General features: G+C 43.6%; 2 protein-coding genes across 17 annotated transcripts in view; one reads left to right on the forward strand and one right to left on the reverse strand.

Moving 5' to 3' along the window:
- DNHD1 (dynein heavy chain domain 1) overlaps window positions 1-3,687 on the forward strand; it is a 70,616-nt gene extending 66,929 nt beyond the window's left edge. For 6 of the 7 annotated variants that reach the window (XM_070464210.1, XM_070464211.1, XM_070464212.1 and 3 more), the window contains 7 exons: window positions 183-369; window positions 535-657; window positions 746-947; window positions 1,717-1,808; window positions 1,957-2,106; window positions 2,328-3,112; window positions 3,306-3,687. In XM_070464210.1, coding sequence (XP_070320311.1) covers window positions 183-369; window positions 535-657; window positions 746-947; window positions 1,717-1,808; window positions 1,957-2,106; window positions 2,328-3,112; window positions 3,306-3,656 — 1,890 coding nt within the window. In that variant the 3' untranslated portion in view covers window positions 3,657-3,687. Of the gene's footprint in view, window positions 1-182; window positions 370-534; window positions 658-745; window positions 948-1,716; window positions 1,809-1,956; window positions 2,107-2,327; window positions 3,113-3,305 lie in introns of those variants that run through there. The other variant, XM_070464215.1, reaches the window with a different exon arrangement.
- RRP8 (ribosomal RNA processing 8) overlaps window positions 1-13,756 on the reverse strand; it is a 52,706-nt gene that overhangs the window by 25,631 nt on the left and 13,319 nt on the right. The gene's annotated exons all lie outside the window — the stretch shown is intronic.

Raw genomic sequence — 13,756 nt, forward strand, 5'->3', positions numbered from 1 at the left:
TGACGGGGATTTTAGGGCTGGGGTGGGTGGTGGGCCCAGCCCCTCCAGCATTCTCATGGATCTTTCTGGATTACTCAGGGACCCTCAGGGACTTTCTGGGTTATCTGTGGCATTACTCTGGGTCCTTTGGGTCATCCTAGGATCTCTTTGAGTTACTCTGCCATTTTGTTGTTGGTCTCCAGGGGAAGAAGCATCTGAAGGTGATAGCTCTGGGCTCTGAAACCTGGGATCCAGTCTCCATCGTGATCAGCTCTCTCCATAAGGCTATGCTCAGGGGGGAATGGCTGGTGCTGGAGAACTGTCATCTTATGCCTCACTGGCCAAAAGAGCTGCTACAGCCCTTACTGGGACTGTTGGATGGAGCCAAGGGTGGGTTTGCTGTCTAGAGATGACTTCTAGGACTTTATCCTGCACTTGGGCCTGAGCCTGAACTTGGGTCTCATGGTCTATCCCCTCATCCCCTTTGTATGACCCCTTAGCCTCAAGTCTGATCCCTGTCCAGCAATTGATCTCAGCCCCATGTCTGACCCCTAGAGGTCTCGGACCTGGAGTTAGACCTGCTTTTTGCTCAACAAGAAAATGGGAATGTGGCTGCTGTCCACAGGGATTTCCGTCTTTGGCTTACTGTGTCTGCAGAAGCTACTGCTTCCTTACCAGGTGAGGAAGGAGCTTCCCCATAGGCTCTTGGATTGGAGACCAGAGGATAACTGCACTGTGCTGACCCAGCACTTTCCTTCCTCCCCAGCTGTGCTCACTCAGCACTCCATGCCTGTTTTCTGGGACCAGTCCCTGGAGCTGGGCCATGTCCTGGTCGACAATATGGAGCTAGTCCAGCAAGGATTCTCTGAGCAACCCCCAAGCAGGGTGCTGCCTCTGCTTCTCCTACATGGCCTCCTGCTACATCGGCAGCTCTATGGAATGAAGCTGCAGGCTCACAGGGGGCACTGGTGAGGGACCCCCCACCCATCCTGTTCTGTCAGTCTCTCAGCAAACACTGAATATTTTTCACATGCTGGGATTCATCTCTGGGGAGCTCCAAAATATGAGGGCAAGGAGAAGTCAAGGAAGCCTTCTCCAAGGACTTGGGAATCTTGCTTCGAATTGAGTCCTGACAGCAGGGGCAGATGAGGAGGAGAGGAGGCCTTTCTGAGCAGAGGGGACTGAGCTTAGCAGGAGCGAGAAGGCTTCAGTGTGGTTGAGGTGGACATGCTGGGGGTCGGTGGGGAGAGGAGAGGCTTGTGGGACTGACTGGATTCTGAGGACAGTGGGAAGCCACTAAAGGGCTTTAAATAGAAGAAACATGATCCCATTTGTCTGTTGGAAAGATCAGTCCCACAGCAGTGTGGAGAATGGACCAGATGGGGTGGGCTGGAGGCAAGCAGAATAGTTTTGAGAGGCTCTGGCAGTATCGAGAAATGAGATCGTGGTATAAGTGGTTGAGACTAGAGTAGTCACAGTGGGGAGAGAGTAAATATGGGGTGAGGAAGAAGGAAGAGTCAAGGATGGGTCTCAGATTTCGGCATTGGACAACTGGGTGGCTGGTGTGGGGGGAAATGATGATTTCAGTTGAAAGGAAATTTGAGGTGCCAAGTGGCAATGCCTAGTAAGCCTCATGGGTCTGGAGCTCAGGAGAGAAGTTTGGGCTGGAGAGAAAGATGTGAAAATCCTCAGCATATAGACAGTTTTGAAACCCGACTTCCTGCTCTCCACCCTCAGGAGTCAAGTGACCCTGACCCACGTCCTGCAGATCCAAGACCAGCTGTGGGCCAGCCTTAGCAATCCTAGTGTTGCCATGAGAGAGCTGGCCGGTGAGACTCCTCCTGTCCCCGCTCCTAGGAGAGCCCAGAAGGGAGTGGGCTGGGGGAGCACTGAGATGGGATATAATCTACTACTTCCGTTTGGGAGGTGGTGGAAATGGGAGGGGCTGAAACTGAGGGGCTCTGACCTCACCCTCAGCTTCGGTCTTCTACGGGGGTCCTGTGGGAGATGACAAGGACAGGGAGGTCCTGACTAGCCTCACGCGAGCCTGCCTGAGCTCCAGCAGCGGGAATGGAGCCCAGCCACACACACCTCAGTATCTGCTGGCCACTCTGATGCCCAGCCCAGGTGAGCTGCAGTCAGGTATCTGTGTTGGGGTGGGAAGCAGCACAGTAAAGCCACCTTGCTCAAGGAAAGATAACAAAGGTACCAGTAAAGGTATAGAAAGGAGGATATTCACACAGTTATGGAATAATGATGGGTTCAAGTGTCAGAGGAAGGCCTACTCCTTGGTTTTGGGGTGGAAAGAAATGGTCTTTGTCTCTCACCCCTCCTCTCCAACCCGTAAGAACTAGAGCTGGATGCTCTGGAGGAGTGCAAGGCTGAGATGCACCTACTGCCCTCACCGCCTGAACCCCGGATCTGCGGACTGAGTGTTGGCTCCCAGAGCTGGCTGTTGCGACGCCAGAGCCGCGCCATCCTGAGTGCGCTGCAGCGGTGTTCACCTACTTGGGTGCCCGCGGCCCGCGGGATCTCGCGGCGTGCCGAAAGGCGGCTGCGGCAACGCCTAGCGCAAGCCAAGCGGAGGCTGGAGTCACTGCAGGCTCAGCTGACCGAGACCACGCGCCAAGAGGAGTCCGGCGTGGGGTTTGGGGAGCTGGGGCTGAGTGCGCCGCTGCCGCTGGAGGGCTTCCTCAAGATGGAGGTGCTGGAACTGAGCCAGCTGGTGGGCGCGCTGCAGAGGGACCTGGGTTGCCTGCTGCAGCAGCTGAAGGGAGCGCCTCCGTGTGCCGCCCGGCGCTGTGCCGCGGTGGCTCGGGCTCTCTGGACTGGCCGCCTACCCCCGCCTTGGCGACCCCACGCGCCTGCCGGGCCGCAGCCGCCCTGGCACTGGCTGCGGCAGCTGTCGCGCCGTGGGCAGCTGTTGGTTCGCTACCTGGGTGTGGGAACCCAAGTACCAGAGCGCATCTTTCACCTGTCAGCCTTTTGTCACCCGCGCCGCCTGCTGCTGTCCCTGCGTTGGGAAGCTACCTTTGCTGTGGTTGCCCCGACAAATTTCCTAGCTTGCAAAGTCTCCAGCTCCAGTCAGCTCCCCTACAAACGTCAGGAGCTGATCAGTCCTCTGCACTTCCAGGTATCTTCATGCTGCCCCTTCGTTTCCAGTTCTGCTCCTTCAAATCCCTGGTTACACCTCGCAGTGTAGCTAAGCCCCTCACCTTAGCTTCTCTTGGTTCTACTTCCTCAGTAGCTCACCTGCTTCTCTGATCCGACTCAGCCGGGACCCCTTAGTTTCTTAGCCTTGCCTGACCAGTTTCTGGCGCCCCCAGGTGGCGAACAGCCCACATCCCACAGTTCCAGAGATGGGGCTGCTGCTGATTGGACTACAGCTTCACAATGCCAAGTGGGACCCGGTAGCAGGGGCCTTGCAGGACAGCTCCTCCAGTCAACCCAGCCCTCTGCCTCCCGTCAGCGTCAGTGCCCAGGCCCTAGGGGCCAATGACCTGCCACCCCGAGGCGGCCTGGCAGTGTATTCCTGTCCTGTGTACTTGGAAGGGCCCCTGGGCACCACTAGGCTGCACGGGAGGAAGGTCCTGATGCACCTGCCCCTGCCCACCAAGCTCAGCCCCGCCACCTGCATCCAACGGAGAGTCCACGTGTGCAGCCCTCCGTTGTCCTGAGCCAAAATAAAGTTGGACCGATTTGATGAAACGTTTCTGAGACTTATAAGGGATGTAGATGTGTGCACACAGACAAAGTGACACTCTGAGGCAAAAACTGTGTGTACATCTGAGAAAGAGGTCTATTCACACTGAAGGTAGAAGAGGGTGTGTGCCTGGCACTTGGGGAGAGGCAAGAGTGGGGACACTGTGCAGAGATGGACCTGGGGTTAGTCCTGTTTCCAAGGGGCTAGGCAGATCTCAGGATGGCTAACACATAGGACTTTGAATCGCCACCTAGCTCACAATTGTGCTCTCAGCTCCATGCTAAACCCACAAGGGACATTTTTAAAGGGAGAACATTAGAACTCAAGATCATTTCCTCAGGCAGTTAGTAGTGCCTGGGAATGCCCCAATTCTGCCCAGCTAGTCATCCCCACAAGATGGATTCTCAGCACACACACGAAGAAACAAAAGCACAATAAGACACAAGGTCCTATGTTCTTTCAATGGTCATTTATGACCCCTCCTCTGAATGAGGTGCTCTTCCAGGCACTGATGAGGTTGTTCTAATACTGGGCGACAATAAAAAGGCCAACATATAAATGAGTTAAATTTGATGATTTTTAAGTGCTATAAAGAAAACAAAACAGGCTGATGTGTTGGAGTGTGACTGGAGGGGAGCAGTTAATCTAGTTTGGGTGGTCAAGGGAGGCTTGCTGAATATTTGAGAGGGAGCTATTTGAAGATCTAGGAGTAGGTCTGCTAGATCTAGGAGGAGAAAATCTAGGAGTACCTATGTTTCAGATAGAGCCTTCAGCAGATGTGAAGAGCTTGAGGCAAGAACAACCTGGGGTGTTCAAGGAACAGGACATGCAACTATAACACGTGAGTGAGGGGCAGAGTGAGCCAAAAGTATGGAAAGGTATATAAACCAGAGCAGATCGTGATGATGAGCTTGTATTTTTAAAAGTATAAGAAGGAATCTACTGGAGAGTACTAGAAGGGAAATTATCTTTTTCAAAGATCATTTTGGCTGTTCTGTGCTGGGTGGATGTGTATGTGTGCTCAGTTGCTCAGTTGTGTTTGACTCTTTGCGACCCATCGACTATAGCCCACAGGCTCCTCTGTCCATGGAATTTTCCAGGCAAGAATACTGGAGTGGGTTGCCATTTTCTACTCCAGGGGATCTTCCTGACCCAGGGATCAAACCTGTGTCTCTTGTGTCTCCTGCATTGGCAGGCGGATTCTTTACCACTGTGCCACATGGGAAACCCATGGTGGGTGGATGGATGGAAGGAAATCCAGAGTAGGAAGAGGGAAGATTTGTTTGGAGGTTATTGAAGTAAATCAAGTGAGAGATGATGGAGTTTGGACTAAGGTCATAACCATGGAGATGGAGAATTGATGGATTCAGGAAATATTCTGGAGGCAGAGCCAGCAGAACTTACTGACAAGATTGAATGTGAGGGAAAAGGGCAAATCTAGGATGACTTGAGCAACTAGGTGGATCATGGTGTCATTAAGTGAGATGAGAAATTTGAGAGAGAGACAGGTTGGAGGTAGAGAATCAGGAATTCTGCTTTGATATGTTCAGTTACTATTAGTTTCGTGATTGCTTCCTACCCCAGCTCAAACCTCTTGGATAAAAGCTGGGTTAGAGTGTAGCAGACAACACCAGTTAAAAGCCAACACCAGCTCCTCTCCTTGCCCCCAGGCACCAGAATTTACTAGGTACAAATTAATTCCCTTGCTGTATGACTAGGTACGAGCTATGTGGCAGGAGGAAATGCAGAGATGTATACTGAGCATCAGTGCACAGGCTCTTCAGCTACCCCACTTGCTAGTGACTGCAGTGTGGCTGATGTCCTTTAACACAGGCTGCGCAAAGAGGCAAAAGCTCCCTCTTTCTTCAGAAACTCTTCCCTTTTCTATAACCGGGGACATGGCTATTCCTTCAGGTGAGGAGATTAGCAGAGTATTTAAGAAGTCCTTTTGGATAAATGAACTCTCTGTCCATATGTACTATTGTCTATATGCACCATATGTCCATCAATACTATTTTCCCCATTGGGAACAGGGAACAATAGTGATACACAAGTAAAACCATCTGCAATGGGTTAGACCAGAAAATTTTCTATAAATCCACATCATTCTCTAGACCAAAATGTATTCTTTTTTTAAACCTAGAATTTCTTTTTTTTAAATTCATCTTTACTGATGCATAATTGACTGAAATTCACTTTTCAATTATGCACAGCAAATTGTTATTAAACTTAGACAATCAGAGGTTAAAAGTACCAACTTAGACAAGTATAGGTTATAAGTAGCAAGTGACAGTGTAGCCCAAATACAATGACTGAGTGTAAAAATATTCCAGATTCAACAATTTCACAGTTGAAATTGTCTATCAGATAAATTAAAATCTCAGGGGGAATTCCCTGGTGGTCCAGTGAATAGGACTGTGCTTCACTGATGAGGCCCAGGTTTGATCCCTGGTCAGGGAACTAAGATCCCACATGTCCTATGGTGTGGCAAAAACAAAACAAAACAAAACTTAAAGCTTAAAAAAAAAAAATCTCATTAGGGAAGTAAAGTCTCAAACAATGAAAGGAAGGAAGAAGTAAGACATGTGACAAAGGGAAGAGATATGTCCCATCCTGTCCTGAAAGATCAGGTGGTGGGGTGAGGGGTAGGGGATGAAGAAGTGCAGTCAAGGGAAGGAGGAATATGATAAAATAAACATGATCTGGGACTTTAGAAGTAAACTGAGGTACTGAGGGCAAAGAGGCTTTTCCTCTTTCCCCTGCTTGTGATTTTAGAAGGGAACTACTCTGCAACACTGACCTACTGTGGCCACAAGAGCAATAAGAAGGCAGAGTGGCATGGACAGGAAGAAGTGTCCCTTGATCCCTGCGTAGTGTAGGAACTGAATAGAGATCTGTTAAGCTCGAGGGAATATGAGGCAGAGAATCACTGGGGTCTGCAGCAGCAAACAAGAGTTGTTGAGAGGAGGCCAAGTTGGCAGGGAGGGGCAAAAGGCCCCAACAGCTGAAAAAGACAAGACCACAAATTCATGAGCTTTAGAAGCAAATTCTGGCAGGACGCCCAGGTGTGGAACTAGGCCAACCCTACCCAGAGGATTCCAGCGTGTGCATGTCCAAGAGTCAGTATTAGGCCAGGGACCCATTTCTTCTGACATCAAAATGCCACACAAGCCCTCCTTGCAACACCCAGCTGCCACTTTGGAGAGGAACAAAGGTAGAATGCTCAGAATTTTAGAATGTATTTCAAAGTGAGCAAATGAAAATTTATTTCTAGCCTCTTCTGGGAGGATGGGAGTGAGACTTGTGAGGAATATCAGATCAGTAATTGAGAAAGGAGCTAAATTTTATCTGCATATCCAAATTTGTGAGGAAATCTGTGATCTGGCTCTGTACTGTATATGAATTAATAATCCAAAGACCAAAAATTTCATTGACTAGTGTTCTGCAGCTCACCTGAAACATATTTTTTTCAGCTTTTCAATTTGAAAATCCTTAGTCAGAAATAGCATATATATGGGAAATGTTTGAAACAGAAAAAAAGAAAGTGCCAGTCCATCCACTAATGCCTAAGAAGCCCTGGTAGCTATAAGTTAGGTACTATAATATTATTATTCCATACCACAGGTCAGGAAACTGAGATACAGATTCAATCAGTTATTCAACATCACAAAATTGGAGTCAGTTTGTTTTTTACCTTTATTGTTTATATACATTTCTTTCTTTAAGATTTAGTCTGTAGTATTATAACCAAATAAAATCTGGGTCTGATTTTGAGTAAAGTGTACTCTTACTCAGTTTTCAAGTTCTTACTCTACTTGACATACTTTTCTCACTTTGGGAGAGAAAATTGGACCCATTTTAGACCATATGACTATGAGCCTGTGCTTGAGAGCCATGCAAGGAATGGTATTTTGAATGAGTACTTTTAAAAACTTCAAGATGACAAATCCTCTTGCATGGAACAGCATTACCTTACACTGAAATTTTTTCTTCATGGAAGAACAGAGTAAGCATCCAGCACAGTCACCATCAGTCACCATTAGTATCAGTACTGAGTATTCATTGGAAGGACTGATGCTCCAATACTTTGGCCACCTGATGCGAAGAGCTGACTCATTAGAAAAGACCCTGATGCTGGAAAAGATTGAAGGCAGGAGAAGGGGATGACAGAGGATGAGATGGTTGGATGGCATCACCGACTCGATGGACATGAGTTTGAGCAAGCTCCAGGAGTTGGTGATGGACAGGGAAGCCTGGCGTGCTGCAGTCCACGGGGTCACAAAGAGTCCTGGATACAACTGAGCAACTGAACTGAACTGAAGTCACCATCAACCCTGAGGATCTGAACCATTGATTAGAAGGAGATTCGAGTGTCCCCACTGAATACAGCTTTCTCCAGATGTATGTGAATCGGGTGAAGGAGGCCCCTCTTTGGTCATGGATGAACAGTTAGCCCATCCCTGGGCAGTGTGAGTCTGATGGAAGACTGGTTGGTGCCAACACTGGATGTAGAGACATGGGTCTTTTGAATGTTTACTCCTTTTAGATTGAACAGATTAACCCATTCTGGGGAGCAGATCCTACATGCCTTATGCCAGGTACTGGAATAGTCACTTTCAAATTGCTTATCTCCTTTAATCTTTTTAACAATCTTGCAAGTCAACCCCCCCCCCCCACCAATACCTTCTTTTGCACTTTTATAAACTGAAATATTGCTGATGTACAATATTATGTAAATTACAGGTATATAATATAGTGACTCACAGTTTTTAAAGGTTATACTCCCTTTATAGTTATTATAAAATATTCAGAGCCAGTTATGGAATCCAGGCATTTGTCTCCAGAATCCATTCTCTCTGTGGCACTCTTACTGCTTTTAATGTAAGAAATGTTGAGTAGACAGTGGAAAACAAGAGTCCTTATGTATTGTTGGTAGATGGGTATATTAGTGTATTCTGGGGAGCAATTTGGCAGCACTTAGTGAAATTAATTAAATATAGTATGTCCTAGTAATTTTGCTTCTGGGTTTGTCTTAGGCTCACACAAAAGGAACTGGGAAGTGCTCGGTCCTACTCTGCTTACGAAAAGAGTTTGTGTCAGATGATATTATTTAAGTGGTTGATATAATTTCACGGTAAAGCCATTTGGGCCTGGAGATTTTGTTGTTTTGCTGAGGAAGTTTTTAACAACAAAGTCAATTTCTTTAGTAGATATAAGGCTATCAGGCTTTTGACTCCTGAGTTTTCAGTTATTTATATATTCTAGATACTTAGTCAGATATGTGGTTTGCAAATATTTTCTCTTGGTCTGTAGCTTCCTATCTTAATAGGGTCTTCCACAAAGTGAAGGTTTTAAATTTTGGTGAAATCTTAGTGTATCAGTTTTTTCTTTTATGAATTATACTTTTGATGCCAAGTTTAAAACTTTTTGCCTCACCTTAGATATCAAAGACTTTCTTCTGTGTTTCTTTTCTAAGAGTTTTACCACTATATTATTTTATCATTTTACACTTAAGTCCATGATCCATTTTGAGGTAATTTTTGTACAAGGTGTGAGACTAGGTCAAGACAGATTAAGATTTACGTATGTATGTATATATTTATTTTTGCCTGTGGATGTTCAAGTTCTCCAGCTCCATTTGCTGAAAAGGCTATCTTTCCCCCATTGAACTGTATTTGCACTTTAGTCAAAATCAGCAGGGCATGGTTGTGTTGGTTTGTTTCTGGGTTCTCCATTCTATTGATTTTGTATCTATACTCCCCTCAACTAATACCACACAGTCTTGATTACTGTAGCTATGTAGTAAGTCTTGAAATTGGGTAAACTGATTCCTCCTACTTTGTTCTTCTTTTTCAAAACTGTCTACCTATTCTAGTTCTTTTGTCTTTCCATACAAATTTTAGAATCATCTTATCTATGTCTACAAAAAGTCATGCTGGGATTTTGATAAGAATTGTGTTTAAACCTCTATACCCATGTGGATACACAACTGATGCCTTTACTGCTTTTGCAATCCAAGAACATGGTGACTTTCCATTTATTTGCTTGCAAGCATAGAGTCGCTTTGGTCGTGTCCAACACGTTGCAGCCCCATGGATTGTCCTTTGTCCATGGGATTTTCCCCACTCAAGGATCAAACCAGCATCTCTGACGTCTCTTGCACTGGCAGGCAGGTTCTTTTACCACTAGTGCCACCTAGAAGCCCATTTTTTCAGATCTTTGATTTCTTTCATCACCACTGTACAGTTTTTGGCATAGAAATCCTACAAGTGTATTATTTATAGTTAAGTACTTAATTTCTTTTCAAGCAAATGTAAATGGTATTTTAAATTTTAGTATCTACATGTGTATTTCTAGTGTATAAAAATGCAATTAATTTTTGTGTGTTAATTGCTCAGTCGTGTCCGACTCTGTGACCCCATGGGCTACAGCCTGCCAAGTTCTTCTGTCCATGGAATTCTCCAGGCAAGAATACTGGAGTAGGTTGCCATTTCCTCCTCCAGGGGCTCTTCCCCACCCAGGGATCAAACCCCAGTCTCCTGCATTGCAGGTAGATTCTTTATTGTCTGAGCCACCAGGAAACAGTATAGACAAGCAGTTAACTTTTGTGGTCTACCTTTTATCTTATGATGCTCAACTCACTTATTCTAGGAATTTTTTGTAGATTCCCTGGAATTGTCTATGAATAAGAATGGTAAAAGTAGAGACCTTTGCATTTTTTTCAGTTTTAGGGGAGAAACATTAAGGTTTTTTGTTTTTTTTTTTTTAACCCATTAAGTATGTTAGTAGATTTTTAAAAATAGATGCTCTTTATGAAGTTGAACAAGTTTCCCTCTGTAGTTTTCTGAGATTATGAATGGTTGTTGAATTTTGCCAAATCCTTGTTTATCATCAGTTGATGTAATCCTGTAATTTTTCTTTAGCCTTTAAATATGGTGGATTACATTGACTGATTTTCTACTGTTGAAGCAGCCCTTGCATTCCTGAAATAAACTCTTCTGGGCCATGGTAGATATTTTTATATATTGCTAGATTCTATTTGCTAACATTTTGTTAAGAATTTTTACATTTATATTAATCAGGATTTTGGTCTGTGTTTACATTCTCTCTTTCTGGTTTTGGTATCAGAGCAATAGCTTCTTAAAATGAATTGGGAAGTGTTTCCTTCTATTTTCTGAAAAAGATTATGAAGAATCAGTGTTATTTCCTCTTGAAACATTTGGTCGAATACCCCAGTGAGACAATCAAGGCCTGGAGATTTTTTTCTTAGGAGTTTTAGAATTACAAATTTAATTTCATTAATTGTTACAGGGCTATTTATTTCATACTGCATGAATTGTATTCTGGTGTCCTTAGGGGGAGGAGAATTGTTCCATTTCAACGAAGTTGTTAAATAAACCTCCAGAGAGTTGTTTGCAGCATTCCTTTATTATCTTTATGTATCTGTCTACACAGTCCATAGTGGTATTTATTGTTTCATTCCTGATATTGATAATTTGTGTCTTTTCTCTGTTAGTCCTGCTAGAAGTTTGTAATTTTACTGATGTTTTCCATTTGGTTCTTTCTTGTAGTTTCTATGTTTCTGGCAAGGTTCCCCATCTGTGTATTCACTGAGGCCTTAATTTCCTTAAATTTCTTAGACATATTTTCATTTCATTATTTGGACACATTAATAACAGCTACTTTGAACTATGTGACAGCTAAATCCAATATCAGAGCCCACTAGAGTCAGTTTCTATTGAGTTTTTTTTACCTGGAGTATAAGTTACTGCTTGTAATTTCATATTTTTATAATTATAATTGGGCTATAATTTCCTGTTTATTTGCATGTCTTGTAATTTGGGGAGAAAACTGGATATTATAGATAATATGCTGTAGAAACATAGAAACTACAAGAACCAAATGGAAATTCGCATTCTGTTATGTTCTGACAATTTGTTGTTGGTGTTTTTATAGAAGAACTTTTGGGATGGGGGGGTGGGTTCAAAATGCAAATTTCATATTTCCTGGAATATGTATGCAACAGTTGATACACCTGCTTACGTTTTTTGGCTTCCAACAGCTGCTTTTTCAGTCTAGCCTCAAAGCATCTCACCTGCATTTATACAATTTAGTCACTTGTCAAAGATTTGGACAGATTTAGGGGCACATCTCCTCTATAGTTCTTTTACTTCTGGGACTTTCCTTTTAAATTTCCAGCTTTTCTCCATTGCCAAACCCTGTCTTGTGACACGTTAGCTGTCATCCCAAGTTGGATGTGGATTGAGGAATGCACTCAGGCAAAAAAGCAGCTAATTTGCAAACCTTTCCCCAGTGTATTTCTATCATTCAAAGGTAGACTCCTCACTGGATTCTGCCAGCTAGTTCTGCTAGGTCCCCCTGAGTCTCCACTGTGCATGTGTAATTTAGTGGTCATCCAAGGATTTGGGCTGAGTTCATGTCCATATTTTGGTTTCACCCCTTATACCACTCTCTCTCTTCCAAGATTTCCAGGCTCTTACATTTCCAGCAGTTTCACCAGTCCTGAACTCTGTCCTCTGCTATTCTGAGCAAGTAAGGCTGTGGTTTTCTGCTTTTGGAACTTGGGGATAGGGTGGGGCTGGAAAATGGGGTGGGGAAGGAAAACCTTCAGACAGAAAGACCACAAAGATCACAATTCTTACCCATTGCAGCTAAAGTTTTTCATGGTTAAATTCTCCTCTGCTTTCTGCCTGCTCCTGTTCACTTTCCAGGGCCTTCAAATAGTTGGTTTTTGTTTGTATTTTGTTCAGATTTTAGAGTTGTTAATTGTGGGATAACTGGCCTAACCAATTAACTTGAAATCTGGAACAAAGACTCATATTACATTTAAGAGAACACTTATTAAGAAAATCCTTCCCCAAACTGTTTGTAGTCACAAGGACTTGGATAATCTAAAGGTCTTTAGAGGAATGGCTAAGCTAAATGTTCTAAACAGATACACACTGGAACACTAAACAGATGTTGGATGCAAGTATGTACTATCAGGGATACAGTATTAAGACAGAGAAGTCCCTGCTCTCTTGGAAGTGCAGGGAAATACACAATAACTATATAAATAAATAAATATGTAATCTAAAAGGTGATGGTAAGTTCCTTGAAGAAACACTAAGCATGGTTAAGGCAGCAGAAAGTACTAGGAGGAAAAATAAGAAGTATTGGCTAGAGAGAAAGATAATCTGATAGACTAACATTTGAACAGAGATTGGAATACAGTGTGGAAGTGGGCCATAAATATATCTGTGGAAATAATATTCCAGGTAGATGAAATACTACAATGGCAGGGGCATACCCAGAATATTCAATAAATAGCAAAATGGACAGTGTGGCTGGAAGGGTGTGTGTAAAAGGGGTGAGTGTTCAAGAGATATCTGGAATCCAAACAAGACAGGGCCTTTTTAGCTATAGTAAGAACTCTGGGCTATAAGTCATTAGAACATTTGAAGACAGTGTTAAAAAGTGAGTTATAGTACACAGAGCAACATGAGAAGAACTTAAAAAACTGCATTGTGTGGGAAAAGGAAGATTTATAGGAAGATATCATTTATGTTTGCTCATGAGCACAGATTAAAAAGCCCTATACAAAATATTATCAAACTGATTTCACCAATATGTAAAACAGGTAAAATCAACTAAGCTGATTTTATTCCAAAAACTTAAGGTTGATTTCACATATAAAACAAATAAATCTTTTACTTGCTACACTGACAGAATTTTTTAAAATATATGATCATCTCAATTCAGAAGCAGTATTTGACAAAATTCCAAATTCGATTCATAATACAAGTAATAGCAAGTAGAGCGTACTATTAATCTGATGACCATTAATCAGAACCTCACTTCAAATATCACACCAAGTGATGAAACACTGAAAGTTCTTCCTTCAAGTCTGAGAATGATTCAAAGATTTCTACCAACATCACTTGAACATAGTGATGGACCTCCTGGAGTACATCATGGATAAGAATAAATGATACAGAATTAGAAAGCATGAAATAAACTGGTATGATAATCACACATTATGAGGATAATATTTGCAGAAAATAAAAAGAATAC

The sequence above is a fragment of the Odocoileus virginianus genome, unplaced genomic scaffold (genome assembly GCF_023699985.2).
Source record: "Odocoileus virginianus isolate 20LAN1187 ecotype Illinois unplaced genomic scaffold, Ovbor_1.2 Unplaced_Contig_20, whole genome shotgun sequence".
Lineage (NCBI taxonomy): Eukaryota > Metazoa > Chordata > Mammalia > Artiodactyla > Cervidae > Odocoileus > Odocoileus virginianus.